Raw genomic sequence first — 18,650 nt, forward strand, 5'->3', positions numbered from 1 at the left:
TTGTCGTATCTTCATTTTTGCGATTTTGGGATATATACATGCTTAGAATCAGCGTAATTTTGTTTATTAAACGCACTTGAGAAAAAGAAATTTTTATAAGCTCAATAAAAATGATTTATTCAATAAAATTTATTAAATAAAAGTTTTTAGGGACAGGAATAAGAGTTTAATTGATTAATTTAGTCAAATAAAGGCGCTTATTATTACTAGAATAATTCAGATTGATACAATGCATTTTAGAAAATTGTCGTAACTTCCAGAATCTCCATACATTGGAAGTTATGGCTTTATAAACGATGGAAGTTGCGATAAGATCTTATTGTGTTTCTTTTAACATATATCTCAATATTTCAGCTTTTAAATATTTTTTTAAAGATTTTCTCGAGTTAATTTACAATTTATTAGTGGCACTTTTATTATTTTGACTCAAAAGTATCGCATTCGAGGCTTATTTTTAAGAAAAATAATATTGAACTGAAAATTTCGTCTCCTGAAAAGTTGTAAAAAGGAAGTTACGACAAATGCTGATTTAACTGACGAATTGTCTTCGAAAAAATCTGAGAATATTATTTTTTTTAAATTGTTGGTTGAGATTTTATGTAATCTCATCTTATTTTTGATCCGACTAAAAAATTATCAAAAAGTCTCGAATTCTGTATATATTATTTCCTACAAAATAGCAGATTTTCGCTTGTTTTTCATTTCCAAAGTTTGTACAAATCGTACAAATTTATTTCCTTATAAAAATTTTTCGAATACTTTGGTGTTTAAATTAAAAAAAAAAAATGACAGAAGATACTAAAAGAGATTTATATAGATCTTCTCTACAACATAGACAATTTTCATAAATTTGTCTGAATTTCTGGATGATTAATTAATAATTTTGTGGAAATGACTTTCAACTCTATTTCAAAATATAAAGAAGAGGAAAAAAACCTCGAAAAAATAGTTTTCAACCTATACGAGTTCCCGAGATTATGCATATTTTCGGGATCGAGAAAAAGCACGCAAAAACGGCTTTATGCATAGAGAAATTTTGCATGCTTTCAGGAGACTTCTTTTGAATAAGTTACGGAAACGCCGTAAACTATGCAAATTGTTGTTAGCGCCAATGTATTGGTCTATCTATAGTGTCAACGGTTCATAAGTTTCGCATTTCAAACTTACCGCCTCGAAACATTGCATACATTTAAGAGTATATAAAAAAATTCACAAATGAGCTCCTAGTGATAGGCAAAAATGCATAGATATATTTGCATAATCCCGGGAGTCCCAGCCGAGACCCGTTGTATTTTTTTTATTTTACTTAGGATAATTTATAAAAAGTCGGACAGCGCTGAAAGCTGAAATAGGAAATTTCGAATTCAGCACACAAATATATAAGTTATTATAAGGGAAATGTGCTAGCTATCGTCAGTGTTCTACGGAACGAAAGATCGTTTCGCATATCGAAACACCAAAAGATAATGTATTTTGAAAATTAGCAATGATCTTTAGCTAAATGAATTATGTCATGTGTCAATTAAAAAATTTACACAATTTTACAAATGTGTATCTGTCAATTAAAAAAATAATACTAAGTGATTCTATTTTCTTTATAAATACACTTTTTTAATTTTATCGGCAAGAAATCTCGAAAACAAATTATTTTTACTAACAAGTACGTTCTGTTCCACTTGTTCCTCGGATTGGCACACTTGTTTTCGTGGGAAATTGCGCTCAACTATCAACTGGGTACACGGAAAACTACCAAATAGTATTTTGGGACTCATATTTTCAGTGAAATATGGAGCACGTCTCATTTGCTCCAAAAAGTGTCATTCTGCTTTTGCCAAAAGAAATCTGCGGCTGAAGCACATAGAAATATTGTAGAGACTTACGACTACCATGCTCCATCAGAAACAACATGCAGAGATTGGTTTAGAGGCGGAACCGATTCGTCTTACAATCTATAATACAATACGGTAATCACAATCAGCTTTCGGAGTCGAATCATAATAGGCCTTCCAGTAGCGTTTTCTTTGCCATTTATAACACAAATTGTAAATTATCAAAAAGACAGATTATTTTTTATTTATCATCACTTTTATATGCACATATTGACCATTGAAGACTTCAGAAATGTGTAAATCCATAATTTGCCTGTCAAATGACATAAGTTCAAAATATAACTAGATTAAGAAAATTATAAACTTTAGTAAGACAATTTTTTATATGAAATAAAATTAATTAAATATTTTTTAAATATATCGACGGCACCATTCCATAATATGCTAAATCGACTTAGCTTTATATTACTCCGAGAGATATGCTGTTCTTAAGACCGAGATCTATAACTGGTGAAAATTTGGTGATCATACGATGTTCGGGTAACGTTAAGACGGTTGAGACTTTCGAAAAAAAAATTACAGGGGCACTAAGGGAAGAGCACCAGCGATCGGCAGTGTTCCTCGGATCGTCAGGTTATTGCCACATAGTTGCACGAATTCAAATGAATTTTTAAAAATTATTAGCTACTTTTTTACAATTAACTCTCACAAGAATGCAATGCATTAGCCCAGATTTCATTTATAAAACCAATTTTCTGTGAAAAACCTGATTAAATTCGTGACGATCCGAGGTACAGGGTACATAGTTGCAATTATATCTATTTTTTATTATTTATTGTAAAAATTTAAAATTCAAATGCACAGAAATAGTTAAATGGATCACTAATATACCGATTAGCATACACAAAATTACTAAGTAGTATTTTAGGGCGTCTGAATATCGAATATGTCTCTTAACATTCCGATCCGGGGTACTCTTTCCTTATAACAAATTGTCGACTTCAAATGGTTGAAAACTGATTTGCAAAAAGAAATATTTAAAAAGGCAATTTTTTCTATAATTTTTTCCAAGTAATATACCAAACATAGCTTTATTAAGAAAGTTTTGGCCGATACCGTATATTACTCAATCGCTTTATTCAGTAAAACAAAACTTATCTAGAAAGTGTATCGTGTGTTGAATGCAATAGCTGTGATTGGTAAAGATTACAATTGAAACGAATTTGAGAGAGCGCTGAGAGATTTCGAAATGGGAGAGGAGAGGACACGTCATTTATCAATTTCGAATTTTCTCTCTTTTCTCTCTTTCGAACTCAGTTGTCGGTTGGTTGTAAACAAAAATGCACGTGCGTTTTTTCTTGTTTGAGTTTTTCAAGTGAATATTTCTTTTGCAAAAAGGAGGTTTTCTTGTGCAAATAGTGCATTTATTATTACTACATTTTCTTACGTGCCATTTAAAGAAGCAAATCTTGTGAAAATGTTTGTGGAAGAGAGTGAAAAGATGCTGGAATCGTGCTTGCTTCCGCAGTCGGTTTTCGACATTACTGAGCGTCCTATCGAAGCGGCTCATTTCACTGAATACAGGAAGCACCTGGAATATCTCCTGCCGAATCTCTTTGATGTAATAAGCTCTAGGGAAATTGAGCTGTTTGAGGCTGTGCCTGAAACTCAGAAATTCCGGAAACTCTTTGTGGAATTTGTCTGCGAACAAACTGGTGATTGCGATTTCTTCCGGACGGAAGTTGAGGCTCTGAGGAGGAATCTTGAGGGTTTTCAGGGAAAGATCAAGAAAATGTTAAATGATGATGAAAAGTTGAAGAGGGAAATGATGTTATTGTACAAATCCAAGTTGATTGGGGAGGAATGGAAGAGAAATTTTGGAGCAATTCATGGATTTCTTCAGTTCTGCAGGATTTTGTACAGCAATCAAAGAGATTCCTTGGACTTGGATCAAGGGATGTTCATTCTGTCTATTGGAACGCAATTTCTGGAGAATGTCGATCCAGCTTTCAAGCTCCAAGGCCTGAAATTGCTCAGTCTTTTGCTTGAGTGCATGGATGAGGATTTGCTGAGAGAGACAAATACCCATGAAGTCATTTACACTCAAATGAGAGAAAATGTAGAGAAGATCCTGGATCAGGAATGCACCCAAGAAATTTGGAAGTGCATCTGGTTAGCTGTGAAGTTAGACAAAAGGCTGTCGAATGATCTCGAGTGGAACAAAATCGATGATTGCCTTCAGACTCTCATTTACAAACTCAAAACGGAGAGCAATCCCGGAACAAGGAGATTCCTCCAAGAAATCTTGCTCCAATTCGTGTCATTTACAGTCTCTGATAGAGAAAGTTTTGAGGTCAGTTGGAACTCAGAGAATAATCACAAGCTTCTCAATGACCTGAAATTGAAGAGTATTACATTTGATAACATTAAGTGTTATCGCTGGACAAAGAGTCTACTGGATATGTTTGTTGGTCAATTCCTCACAATTGTCAGCAGCCGAGAAGAAGCGATAAGAACCATTCGAGTAATTAATTGCAAATAATCCCTTTCGAATCCCTTTTTCTCAATGATTTCCTTTGCAGTTTGTCCATTTGGCCTATCTTTTGACAATATCAACAATTCAACGACAACTTCTGGATGAAGCCCTTGCAGAATTCATCAAGAGAATTGTTCCAATTAGCGCAGAAATTTGCAACAATTATCGAAATGTCGATAGCAGTGTACAAGAGGTTTGTCGAGATCAAAAGATCACTGATAATATTGATATTTAATGTTTTGAACAATTATTTCAGGAAATATTGAGCTTCCTGCAAACAGTGCATCGTCAAAGTCAAGAGAAACCAAATGGCAACAACTGCTTTATCGCTTTGGGGAGATTCCTGTCACATGCAGCTGCTTAAAGGTCACCATAAACAAGGTAAGAGTTCCTCTCAGTATTTAATCCTAAAAGCCGGAAAGAATTTAATATTAAATGGATAGAGTATCAATTTTTTGCAAGATTTCTTGTTGTTTTATTTGTTTCCGTACCCTCTATGACGCATATGCTTCATGCAAAAAATTGCAAATAAATGCCTAAGCGATTTTACTGCTGCTAGCGGCAAGGGAACGAACTTCTAGAGTTCTCAAAAACTGTGAGGCCGTTAACTCTTTAAAGGAACCTTTCTAAAGTTTTTTAACCCTTGAGAAAGATATTACCATTTTTCCATTAGTGATTGTGACTGTGCTGCCACTGGCGGGGAGTGAATGAACTTTGTATGTTCTGAAATATTTTACTGAACAATAATTTAAGTTTATACTGAACGGAGTTATCACACTAGAAAATTTCACATTAAAGTTAAAGTGAAAAGTTGCTCATTAAAACTGCTAGAACCACTCGAAATCGCTGATTTAGTCAGGACACATTGCTAGAATTGCTCAATGTCACGATGGTACACGAGTTGGCAGATGAGTGTTTTTGTTTTTGAAGAATTTCAGTCGTTTGAGCGAAAATGACCGATTTTAGCGAAGAAGAGGAAGTTTTCCTCCTGTACGCTACTTTTATGTCGTGCAAAAGGACCAGCCAAGCGAGAAATGGTGTCGTTGAAATTCTCTGGGCCGATTTTTTGAACATAATAATTTTCTCCGGATGACTTCAGAGGAATTTAAAGAGCTGCTTCAAATCGTAGGGCTTTATTTTCAAAAGAACATTACGAAAATGAGGGAGCCAATATCACCCAAATCCCGACTGAGGTGTGAGTTCCAGCTATTGGTGACTCAATTTGTCACAAACGGCCTGAAAACCATCAGATCGGCTGCCTCTATTTTTGTATTCTCGATATTTGTAGTCCCAAATGACGGATTCTTGATGTACAGCCTCAATCAATTCCGCCACCATCTCATTTGTCCACGAAATCCTAAAAGTTTATAAAGGAATATAAAATGTAGATCAAACACATTTTTGTTTAGCTTTTTTTCTTACTTATCCTGTTCAACGATCTCTTTCAATGTCTTTTGTCCGTTCTCCATCTCGTTTGCGATAAATTAATAGGTATTGGAACTATTTTTTTTTATCACAATTTAATCACGAATAAACTGGTGAGAAAATTGTGGCGCAGAAACTACCCGAATGACTGTAATAAAGCAGTACCTGATGAAAATTTAATGAGCAAATTTTGCTCATAAATTTGCTCAATTTTTTCAAGTATTCTTAGTGATTTTAATAATAATAATAATAATAATGCATATATTTAAATCACAAAAATAGGGTCACCCCTCTTACAATTGTGATTAAAGAACATATAGAAAGTAATGCAAAATATAATTCAGAATAAAGGAAAAAAAAAGAATCTTAATAATAAAAGGAAACAAAAGGAAAAAAAAATGAGTAGATAAATAAGAAGCATAGAAGCTTCTAAGGTTCAGCCAGAAAGAATTCACGGATAGCATCCGCGGAATTCCGACTACCACACGGAAGAGAATTAAAAATAGTGATGCCTTTCACAAAAATCGTCCGATAAAGGCAATCACTGTTAACTTTAGGCACTATAAGACTCCGAACCCTGGCCGAACCCCCCCTAACCAAAAGAGTCGACAGGTACTTAGGACATCCAAATATCAGCAGGTGAAAGAGATATAAAACAGCTCTCATTCTCAAAAGAGATGGCAGATCACAACCAATGAACACATTTCTGTGAGGAGTGATGTGATCTCGGCGACTTAAGCCGCATATATACCTGACACAATCATTAAAGGACACTGTCAAGCGGCGAATTGTGTCACTATCCGCTGCAAAAAAGAGCTCTGCCCCGTAGATAAAAAAAGGAAGAAGAAGCGCTCGAGCGAGGATCAAGCGAGTGTCATAGGGCGTAATGTCCCGGAAGCGTCTAAGAGTGTAAAGAGAATAGTTGACCTTACGGCAAATAGATGTGGCATGATCAGACCATGAGAGTGTAGAGTTGAAAATAATACCAAGGTTTTTGACTTGATCAACAAAAGGGATAATTTCACCGTGTAGGTATAGAGGTTGAAAATTAAATGAGAGAGCTTTCTTAGAAATAACAATAGCCTGGGACTTTTTCGGATTCAATACTAATCCATTTAATGAAGCCCAATTTTCAATATTGGAAAGATTTGCGTTCATTAGAGAAAAGGCATTTGAAGGGTTGAAGGGATCACCCTCAACATAAATTTGAAGATCATCTGCGTAAAGGTGAAAAAAGCAATTTAGCAGGACAGAGGGTAAATCATTGATGAAGAGAGAAAACATGAGAGGGCCAAGAATTGAACCCTGACCGATGCCCTTGCTTAGGGAAGCAGGAGGTGAAATATCTTCACCAAATTTGACAACTTGTGATCTTCCTGAAAAGTAAGATCGAATAAGGGCAACAGCTGAAGATGAGAATTTGAAAATTGAGCACAATTTATAACAGAGCAAATCGTGAGGAAGACTGTCGAAGGCCTTTGTGAAATCTAGCAGAACTAGAATCACAAAATGACCTTGATCGATAGCTGAAGAAATGTCATGAGCTACCCTGAGAAGGGCAGAAGTAGTGCTGTGACCCTTTCGGAAGCCCGACTGGAACTCACAAAGCATACCATTGTCAGTCAAATATTGAGAGATTTGCTCATGAAGGAGGATTTCGAATGCTTTTGAGAGAGAAGAGAGGAGGCTAATTGGCCTAAAATCAGAGAGAGATTTGGGATTAGATATTTTTCTTATTATTCTTATTAATTTGCTCATTAATTATCAATCGTATTTATGCTATTTTAATCCATTTAAACCAATTTTTGTGACTCGAGTCCACTTTTTTATCACTAAATGAATCTATTTCTAAAAGCTCTTGACGAAAATTGCACATTAGGACACATATCAGCAACAATTAATGTGAATCACATTAAAATTTTAATGTGAAATTCTCTAGTGTGATACCACGGTAAGTTCAACCAAACTGGTTAATTATTTTGGGACTCTGCTAAAAAATATTAAAAAAAAAAACAACTAGCAGATTTTTTCAGTTTCAGGTTACGTGAGTTACGCAGACAAAAGAACAACGTATTCTCTTAACATTTTTTCAATATAATAAAAAAAATAACTCATTCAAGCTCTTAAGCACATAAAAGTATAATACTTAAAGTATATTTTTCTGAAATTTTCATTTAAAAATTATAAAAATTCAGCCGTTGGGGCTTGATTTACGGAGATCATTTTTGGAAAAAAAACTTATACTTTGTGATTGACAAGATGACTCAGAATGCAATTATCTGAACTCAAAAAACCAAATATTTCCAAAACATTAGATTTTAAGTCAAAATTTCTCCAAAAAGCTCGTCCCTGGACAATTTAGAAGCAATGCTATGTGTATGTACCTCTTCTCGGCCAGAGGATCGTATATTGGAGTCAAAAAGTTTTTGAGTGCCTAGCGTCATAAATTTAATTAAGTTTAAGTGTATTAAAAAAAAACTCAATAAATATAAGATACAATCCTCTTACTATTGCGAACAAAAGTGAAAAATTGTTAGAATATTGAATTTGAAAGTAAAAAATTCAAAAAACTAACGAAAAACCCCAATATATACAAAATATAAAGGGACAGATAATCCTAACCGGCTTATGTAGGTGAGATTCTTAACGTGAGCTAACTCGGAGTGCATGCAAATTCGATTTGGAGCTGAAGTTGGGAGACGCCATTCAGTTATCTTGAATCAAATTCGTGAAATTATACAAATTTTGTATTTAAACCAAAATATCAAGGATTTGGATGAACTGACAGAAAAGTGATATATGGGTGAAATGTAGACCAGAATGTTCTCTATAATTTTGCCGTAGAACATGATCTCATCGATTACTCAGAAGCCAAGATAAGCGAGGTTTTTTGTTTCTTAACTCGTTTTTTCATCCAGAGTTCTCCAAGTAGTCATTTGTTGAACTTCAACTATATCAAAGAATTGTTGTATTTTGCGGGACTTTCCATTTAAAACCCTATTTTAAGTGTCTCGGTGGAGTAGAGGCAGTCAAATTGGCATCTGAGGGATTTCAAAGCGTTATTATTGGAAAAATCAATTTTTTCACACTTAAACGGCAAAATCGGAGTGATAGCGTAGTCTGAGCGGAAAATGATGTATGGACGAAATGTAGAGACAAATGTGCTCTACAATTATGTTGAAGAAATCATCAAAATCGGTTCAGCGACAGTCGAGATAATTGAGGTTATGTGATATTGAAATTGGTTTTTCGACTGTGGCGCCCCTGGTGTTGGTCCCACGAAGTTCAAATATTCTAGAAAGTTGTAGCATTTGGTGAGATCTTTCGTTTAAGCCCTCATTCATCAAAATCGGTCACATAGAACCGGAGATATGATTTTTTGAATTTCGTGAACTTTGACCCCTCATATCTCCGGTTCTATTGAAACCACAGCGCGCATACGCACCATTTTGGAAACATCCTAGACTGGACTACAACATACTAAAATTTCATTAACTTGCACAATGCCGTTTTTGAGAAAAGTGACTTTGAATTTCGATGAATTTTGACGCTATCACAACGCCACCTATGGTGACTTTTTGAACTTCCATCTGAAAGTGCTCATCGAGACGAAACCAAAAAGGTAAAATTTAGGTCGCTATGTTAATTAGAACCGGAGATAGAGGCCGGTCAATGTTCGAACTTTGACCCCTTATAGCTCGGGTCAGGGGTTTTAGATCGACTTAAGGTTTTTTTTTGTTTGATAGGTATAATCAACGGCTACAACATACTAAATTTTCAGACCGATGCACAATGGAATTTTTGAGTTATTTAACTTTTAAGATTTAAAAATTTTCTTTTTAAAAAAAGCGCCCCTAGCGGTGGTTTTATGAACTTGCGATGTTAGAAGGGGAAGTGGCATTTCACGAGAGCTTTCCAAAAAGCCCCCATTTTTTAAATTCTGACAATTAGAACCGGAGATATGGCCATTTTAAGAATTTTTTTTTGGACCCTTATAGCTCGGGTCAGGGGGGTCGGGGGACCTTAAGTTTGGTATTGATGGAAAGCTCTAAGGCCCAGCTATAACATACTAAAATTTGAGCCCGCTCGATGCCATAGGGGCGGAGCTATTGAGAAAACAAAAAAAAGGGGGGTCTTCAAAATGGCGGAAGGAGGGGTGGGGGGTGGGGGGTCTATGCACCAAGTTGCAATTTTCACCCGATATATAACCTTTGCCGAAAACCGCAAGTCGATATCTTTTTTAGTTTAGGAGCTATTAAGCTCCAAAGAGCAGCCGGCCGGCCGGGAACGTAACTTAGCCACATATTTATTCGGAATCAGGAAGTGGCGAAACACATTTTGGCCAAATTTGAGGTCGATCGGACGACATGAAATTTTGTTAGGATTATAGTAGGTGAGATTGTTAAGAATCTCACCTAATACACTTGAATCCCCCGGGAGGGAGTGTCTTAACCCTGTAAGGACGAATGGGACACCGGTGTCTCAAAAATAAAAACTAATTTTTCGGAATATTTAAAGGACAAAATTACTTTCTATAGTCAGAAAAACACTTTTGTTTTTGGGACACCGGTGTCCTACTCGTCCTTAAAGGGTTAAGTCTAATAAAGAAGTGCATTATAGAGAAATATAGAGATACCGGGTAGCAAAGTGTCTGAGGCTTTGGGAAATGCTCAGATTCGAGATTTAGATGCTATACCTAAAAAAAAAAAACTTTCACCTCATTTACCGTTTACAGATTCTCAACCGATTCAAAAATCAATCAAAAGATTGCCCGAAATGGTTTTAAAAGTACAGTAGACTCTCTCTTAATTGGGCATTTGGGGCAAAATGTCATCCGGTTTATCGATAGATTTGGGCGTCAAAGTCTTTGTAAATTCCACAAAAAGCGTTCAATTATAAAAAAACACGATAAAATAGGAAGAACTACAGCGAATTTGAGCGAATTAGCTTCATAATTAAACGTGAAAATTGTCAACAAAATTTTTCGCCCAATTGAAAAAGAGCCAATTGAGTGAGAGTCTACCGGTCTACTGTAATAAAATTGATTTTCGGAGAAAAAATGCTTTCCGGTTCATAACTGATTCATTACCGGTCCACAACCGATTTGAACTGATTCATAAATCTCTCAAGAGATTGTACAAAATAGTTTTGAGAGTAATAAAATTGGTTTTCGGACAAAAATTACTTATCAGTTCACTAAGATAATTACTACTAAGATAATTACTTATCAGTTCAGGACAAACAGAAGGTCTTTTAATTAAGGGACTTAAAGAAGCAGATTCATATATTTTATCAGCATGCCTGACAAATTTGGAGTTAAAAAGAAAATAAGTCATGGCTACTGGTATGTTTAGGCCTAATAAGGTCCAAGACCTAACGTTTAGCCCAGTTCACAAAACCCTTGTATTTCCGAATCCTAAGAAATTGCATCGATTTTTTGAAAATCTGCTAGATTAAATGCTTTTAACATTAAACAATCTTAACTCATTATTTTCCCAAAAAAAATGTTTATTCAGAAATTAAAGTAGTCAAGTCTTAATGATAAACCATAAGCCTGAAGACCTTTTCAGGTTTATGCATAAGGCATTTCAGCATTTCTCTATTTTATAAAGGAAGAATTTTGGGATAATTTTAATTTAAGATTAGATATTAAGGGCAGATTTTAATCTGAAATCCGTATTAGCTGCTGTGCGCCTCAAGCCTCTGAAACACCTAAAAAACCATTGTACAAGGGCCTTATCAATGCCGCTGATAAGCAAAGTTCGTGTAAAATGAAAAACCCATTTAGACATATTTTGCCCTAGGTTCCTTTATTCAATTTATTTTTAATCATTGTGTTTCTTGATCCCTGTGAAATTAATGTTTCCCCTACACTTACCTCAAACTACTTTACGTGATTTTATTGCTTCTATCGCTGAGCTAATGAACTTTAAAAAAATTTAAAAAGCTACAGGTCATTAATCTACGTCTTTTCTATATAACAGACGTAAATATAATTGTTGAAACACCGAATAGAGATATAAAAGGATATTTACAAAAAACTAAATTACGTGTATGCATTTTTTTACAAGCTGCAATTGTCGGTTAGACATCTCACGCTACTTTTGCGCATTTAAAACGATAAAAAAACCATATAAAAGGTTATAAATTTTAATGTAACAAGACAAACTTGAGACGAAAAAAAATCATTTTTTATCGCTAAATTTTATTGGGATTGGAACTGCGTAAATTTGTAATTTTTTAATGAACTGTTTGTCAAAGAAATTTCAAACAAGCTTTAATCTCTTTCTTGGATGAAATTTCCACAAGTCCGATTTTTGCAAGCTCATAAAATTGCAAATTCTGTCGGTTGACATGAATAGTTAAAAAAAAATCAAAAATAAAGAAGAAAAACAGCTGGACTGATAATACAATTTGTAAAAAAAACGTTTTTTTTATTATCTCCATTTATTTATTTAATTGCTACAAATAAGATAATTGGTTTGTTTATAAAAAGAAGAAAGAAAAGACAAATACTATCGATCCGGAACACAACATGTTCCAATTTCGATAAGTATTTTAAAAATATAAGTCATAAACCGTGGTGCTTCTACCTAGCTTCAAACTTTAACCAGTAATTTGGGGTCAATTGTATTATTCCGGTATAATTTTTTGAGAGGTCAGGGAGTCTGTCGCTAGGAGGTTGTCGGATATTGAAGTTTTGGGCCAAGGCTGAAATCATGAGGAAGAGAGTATTGCGGGCAAAGGTTTCTCCTGCACAGAGTCGTTTTCCAGCTCCGAAGGGTAGGGATTTGTCTAGCTTTAGGGAGAGTTTTCCGTCTTCCCCGATGAATCGTTCAGGCCGGAAGACTTTGGGATCTCCCCAGACTTTTGTATCAGTGTGCAGGGCATAGAGTCCGGGAACAACAAATGCTCCTTCTGGTATGTCATACCCCATGAATTTGCAGTCCACGAGGGCTTTGTGGGGAATTGAGGACGGAACTAAGGTCTCAAAGCGCATAATTTCGCGAACTGTGGCTTCTACGTAGGGTAGATTAATTCTGTCGTCGAGTTCTGGGAGTCTTCCTCTGCCTACAACTTCGTCAATCTCTGCCTGCATCTTTGTTAGGATTTCTGGTTGCAGGAGGAGACGTTGGAAAAATAGGGCAAGGGTCACAGGAACTCCAGTTAGGGCAGGGAAGAAGAAATCCACACAGATGAGGATTAATTGTTCATCTAGAAAGATATTGGTTCAGATACGTTTTAACGCCTCAAACTTAAATAATTAACTCACAGTGAAAATATGGATTTTCGGTCCCTTCCTTCTTCTGTTCATTCATTTTCTGGATATAGAGATCAATGAAATTTCTCTCATGACTTCCATCAAAAGATTCCATATGTTTGTCAATAATGGACTTTATGAACTTGTAAACTCCGTTATTTCCATCCCGGAGATTGATGTAGTCAGACTCTTCCGGGAAGAAGTAACGAATCCAAGGTATAACACTCAACAACTTTCCATAATCGTCACCACCGGCTTGGAATTGTAGACCACGACGTCCAGTTCTAGTAAATTAAAAATGATCCTCATTAAAATCAAGTAAAACACTCGTATTCTTAAACCATTTACTCAAAAAGTATGCCTTGTTCACTTCGAGGGAGTTTGTCTCCAGAGAGGATCTTTAAGAATGCATTTCCACTCGATGCATAGAAGATTTCAGGAATTGAAACGTATCCGTTCTTCATGAGTTCCTGTTAAAAGTAGGTTTAACCTGATTAAACTCTGTACGAAAACTATGAGCCATATTGTGGAATTGGCGTTATATGAAAAGACAATTGTATAGGTTACGATTGGCGTGTGTGAGGAAAAAGAAAAAAAATCAAAATAATGTCATTTCAAGGAGGGTCCTCGAAGACCGGAACTCGATATCCCTTACCGTTTGTCTTCTAGATTCGAAAATCATAAAATTAACTCTTTAAGGACGATTGGAACACCGGTGTCCCATAAAGAAAATAATTTTTCCTGACTACCTCAAGTTATTTTTTTCTTATGTCTGTACATAATTGTAAAGTAGAAGGTTGAAGGAACCTAGAATATGTTTTGCAAATCTCCAGCTATTTGCTATGTAGTAAATATTTAAGGTAAAAATGGCGAATTTTTAAGTTCTGAAATTCATAATTGATTTTATTTATTTTTTATACTTCCAATTTTTTTTAAGCAGAACCCTTTTGGCAATAAAAACTACAATACTTATACGTAATATTTGTCATTAAAGCGAAAAATAATATTCATTGGTATTGTCAGAAAAATTACATAATTTTTTGGGTTATTTTTGTCCCTATCGTTCATAGAAGCACAAAATACACCAAATCAGACTCTGTTGGACTTTCCAAGGTTAGATGTAAGATTTATCATTGAATATATTTCTCAGTTTAATTTTTATTGTTGATTTTCAGTCCGTAAAAAGTGTCTCGTCGTTAAAGGGTTAAAGAAAAAATAATATACCGATTGAGACTGATACAGACATGATATTCAGACTGATACAATATTAAAATCTTTCCAAAAAAATCCAAAATTAAACAATTTCGTTAAAAATTGAGCTATTAAGGTTGATATTTGACCTTTAAAAATACAAAATGGCGAATTTTCCGGTTATAGACGTCTATGAACGAAATGCTTACCTCCAGGGGAATTCTGTAACGATATGACAATGTCATATTACAAAGCTCTTAGCAAGTGCTATGAATCTTATTTTCAATTATTTTTCCGAATTTCCACATAAAAATTCTTAAATTTGTCATATGACATTGTCATCATTGTCATACTGTTAAGGCCCAAATAGACTCAGGCTGATCCTCGAGAATATTTAGCGTATAAAATTTGGTAGTAAAGAATTAGGTAAAGGAAATCTATGCAAAGGATCTCTGATCGATGATCGTAAGCCTTCAGTGTATGACAGTTTGGGATAAATCTTTACTACAAATTTTTACAAGCCAAATATTCTGGAGGATCAGCCTGAGTCTATTTGGGTCCTTATACGAGCTTCAGACCTAAGGCTTAACTATATGGCTTAGTTCGTCTAATTCTTTATCAGGTAAGATTTTTGAGGAAATTGTTATTCAGGATTGGATATTAAGGACAAATTATCCACTAGATTTTGCAAAAGCAGAAAAATTGTTTGTTATTTACATTTCTGAGACCCTCAAGAACTGGGCTAAACCTCCAGTCTGAACCCGACATTACATAATTTCCCTACTGACCTAGTTATACAACGGAGAGGGCCAGCAAACCCTTCCAATACATAATTTTGAAATAAATGCAGGGGGTCGGAGTGTATAGCTTCGGTAAAAGAACTTGTTAGGGATTAGGGGATGTTTTCAGGAGAGGTCACCAAAGGCCTAATTTCAATATCTTTTACGGTTTCAGCTCCAGAATGATAACAAGTTAAAAAAAAAAAGACCTGAGGGCAAATTATTGAAATCGTACTCGTACCCACCCGTCAGCTCTTTAGAGGCCGAGAGAAATCCACTCGCACACCCCGCAGATTCAAATCGTTTTTTAATTACTTCTTTATAATATGAAGTACTTGCTGTACGTACTCAAGAATCTGCGGGGTGTGCGAGTGGATTCTCTCGGCCACTAAAGAGCTGACGGGTGCGAGTACGATTTCAATAATTTGCCCTCTGATTGTATATACTGTTCTCTTTTTGAGTTCGAGTAGTAAAATTTTTCATTTCCCGGCATACCTTCTAAGAACAACAAAATTTAAAGAAATCTAAATTCATATGAATATAGAACTAAATTGAATTTATTGTGATGTTCAAAAAAAGAAGAAGAAGAATATGAAAGAGCGGGACATGCATTTGAGAACATTTGGAGAAAGAAAGGGATGTGAATTTTAATTTCACGGAATTTTCCTGATTGAAAAGGTTTGCCTGAGCCGTATCTTTTCTTATTCGAAAGTAGACAATCTGTCCTTAATGGCTCTAATGAGACAGTCAGAAAAAAGGTTATTAAAGTCCTCGATTTTGTCCAGTTGTCCTTACTATTTAGTAACTTTTAGCCTATCCTTAGTTTACTTTAGTTTTTGGTGGTCTGAAGTTACTAAGATGAAATGATTGAACAGACTTCTGTTTGCTTGGTTCCTGCCTCCACCCAGGATTGAACTGGGGGCATTTTGCTGTCTATACAAATGCTCTACCGACTGAGCTATGAGGGTACTGGTTCTGATTGTCTTTGCCACTGATCTCAACCAATTGCCATGAGCACTTCAACTCGTTTTCGACTCACTACGAGCCTTGCGAAACGGTGGCATGCGTACAATTGAACCAGCAGCCCGCGAAGTTACTAACAACGTTCTCAATACAGTTCAACTTCAACAAACGCTTAAAATATTTTAAGTTCTATTAAAAAGTCAATTAAATTTTCAAGTTTTAAAAGACCTTTCTTAAAGAACCTGAGACCGTTTTTAACGAGTTAGTACACTGACTGAGAGAAATCCGAAAAAGTTAAAATAGCATTCCGGAAATGTTAATTTAACCCTGCAGTATTGATCCGAAATCGGTGTTAATATTACGCTTTTTAGGTGTATTAGGGGTAAAAGTTACCCTTTTTTATGTTAATTTTACCCTTAAGAAGGTGTAAAATTAACATTAAAAAATGTTGATATATTTTTACACCTAACAGTGTTAAAATTATGAGGAAACAAAGTTAATCACACCCTCCTTTTTCTCAGTATACAGACTTGTAAAGTTGCACTAAGCGGCTTAATAATTCACTTTCATATTCATTTGAGACATTAAATCTGGGGTGGAATGATAACTTTTCGACAATATCGAGTCGATAGTATCGAAAAATGTATATCTGTTAGATTAAGTGAATGCCGAATTTTTACGGATTGTTGGGCCATTCATTGCGACATTCTTAAAATAATGAGACTGTTGATAAACATCTATATTAGTTAGAAAAAAGAGTAATTTTAACACTTTTTAGGTGTAAAAATATATCAATATCTTTTAATGTTAATTTTACACCATTTGAAGCGTAAAATTAACATGAAAAAGGGTAACTTAACCCCTAATAACACACCTAAAAAGCGTAATATTAACACCGATTTCAGATCAATAATGAAGGGTAAAATAAATTTTTCGGATTTCTTCGATTATATCGTTTAAATTTTTCAGAATCGACAGTCGATAGTATCGAAAATAAGTGATCATGTCATCATTGATTTTATCACATATTTCAATAATAAAATTCAATAATACTTACGTGTTCATGAGGATATTTCGGACCGTTCCTAAGGATATCCAAAAAGGAACAAATTTCATCCCTAACTTCAATTTCTAGCTCTGTAAATCGTCTTCCAAATCCATAATCGCGAAGGTGTCTCAAAGTAAATCTTCGTTGATTTTTCCAAAAGGGCCCTTCGGTAAAGAAAATTCCTCGAAGATTGTGATTAGGATCACGCATCCGAGCTAAATAAATATCCGCCCGACCATCGAATTCCTGTCGATTGAGGATTTCTTTAACACCATCTGCATCATGGCAGATTACTGTAGGAACTGTGGCCAAATACATTCCAATCACTTTCGATTTGTACCATTTGCTCAGAGTTAGAGCAGCCAAATGAAGATCTCTTCGGTTTATTAGGAGTAGAAATAGATAACTTCCAAATATTGGAATCCTCGGTGGACCTTTTCGGGGGAATTATTAATTACAAAAAGCACTAAACACACTTTTATGAAAAGTTAGCCAAATACCTGGTGGGAAATTTGGAGGCCTATAGAACATATATTTGTACGATTCATATATAATTATTGCAAATATAATTCCTAAAAGAATTATTGAGAGCATTTTGTTCACAATAAAATCACTTTTAAATGAAAACTCTGCTCACTAAAACACTTCCATAAATGTCGAACTGAACTGATTGAACAGCAAAGAGTGACTGCAGGATAAACTTGAAAAGATACGTCTTATATCAGCTTTTGAAATGATTATAAACATTGTACAAATTGTCTTGAGATACAAACTCAGATAGGAACAAAAACATATTGATGTATAAATTGGCACTGAACAAGCTGGAAGTCAAATAAAAACTAAAATTATCAAAAAAAAAAAGCTTCCGATTATATAGTTTGTTGGCTAATCTGCATCTATGTAGAATTTACCAGCACGCAAAAATACAAAGCAAGAAACAAGCTTTTTATTAAACAATTTACTAAACATACCGTGGAATATTAAGTTCACAAAAAAAATTAAAGATCTCGGTCAAATCTCGTGAGAAAATCCATGAACAGTGAAATTTGTTTACTAATAACATCATGTTTAGCATGTCACATAAAACTTACTTCCCATCTCTTATCACTATATAATTATCATGAGTTTTTTTCATAATGAAAGAGGAAAGATATTTGTTTTGGTTTTAGTGCGTGATGTCTGTCGTTTACCTTAGATATTTTACAAGGTTCTATCGATTAACATAAGTTTTTAAGCGCCGTTAATCTTAATTAAAGTTAAACTGTAAAACAATGAGAAATATTTTTTTATAATTGCTAATAACCGTCAAACCAAAATTATCTTTTTTACATTTTTGCTAATATTAAACGAAGATGATCATAATTTTTTGCTCAAACAATTGCTTTACGTTTTATGGCTTTATTTGCGATGTTGCTAAAATCCATGATTACTCAAAAAAGTGCGTCTTATTTTAAAAGATTTTACAACTCTTCTAATCGTATTGAGGTATAGTTATATCTGTCTAGCGCGTCTGGCATTGAATTCTTAGATTATTTGATGTTTATTTCTATTTCTTTAACCATTATCTTAGAAGCGCCCATTTAATGTTCCTAATTGTGTAATCGTTATAAGACCAATG

The 18,650-nt window shown here is 34.6% G+C and overlaps 2 protein-coding genes across 2 annotated transcripts; one reads left to right on the forward strand and one right to left on the reverse strand.

The window, feature by feature from the left end:
• Positions 1-3,144: 3,144 nt before the first annotated feature.
• LOC129798586 (uncharacterized) lies at positions 3,145-4,828 on the forward strand. The gene is made up of 3 exons (XM_055841806.1): positions 3,145-4,353; positions 4,412-4,558; positions 4,622-4,828. The coding sequence occupies exons 1-3, from the start codon at positions 3,307-3,309 to the stop codon at positions 4,727-4,729; spliced, it is 1,302 nt and encodes a 433-aa protein (XP_055697781.1). The 5' UTR covers positions 3,145-3,306; the 3' UTR covers positions 4,730-4,828.
• A 7,389-nt stretch (positions 4,829-12,217) lies between these two features.
• On the reverse strand, positions 12,218-17,845 carry LOC129798582 (probable cytochrome P450 304a1). Its single transcript, XM_055841801.1, has 5 exons — positions 17,533-17,845; positions 17,042-17,466; positions 13,400-13,521; positions 13,064-13,335; positions 12,218-13,005 (listed from the first exon to the last, which is right to left on the reverse strand). The coding sequence occupies exons 1-5, from the start codon at positions 17,624-17,626 to the stop codon at positions 12,380-12,382; spliced, it is 1,539 nt and encodes a 512-aa protein (XP_055697776.1). The 5' UTR covers positions 17,627-17,845; the 3' UTR covers positions 12,218-12,379.
• Between the last annotated feature and the right edge of the window lie 805 nt (positions 17,846-18,650).

The sequence above is a fragment of the Phlebotomus papatasi genome, chromosome 1 (assembly GCF_024763615.1).
Source record: "Phlebotomus papatasi isolate M1 chromosome 1, Ppap_2.1, whole genome shotgun sequence".
Lineage (NCBI taxonomy): Eukaryota > Metazoa > Arthropoda > Insecta > Diptera > Psychodidae > Phlebotomus > Phlebotomus papatasi.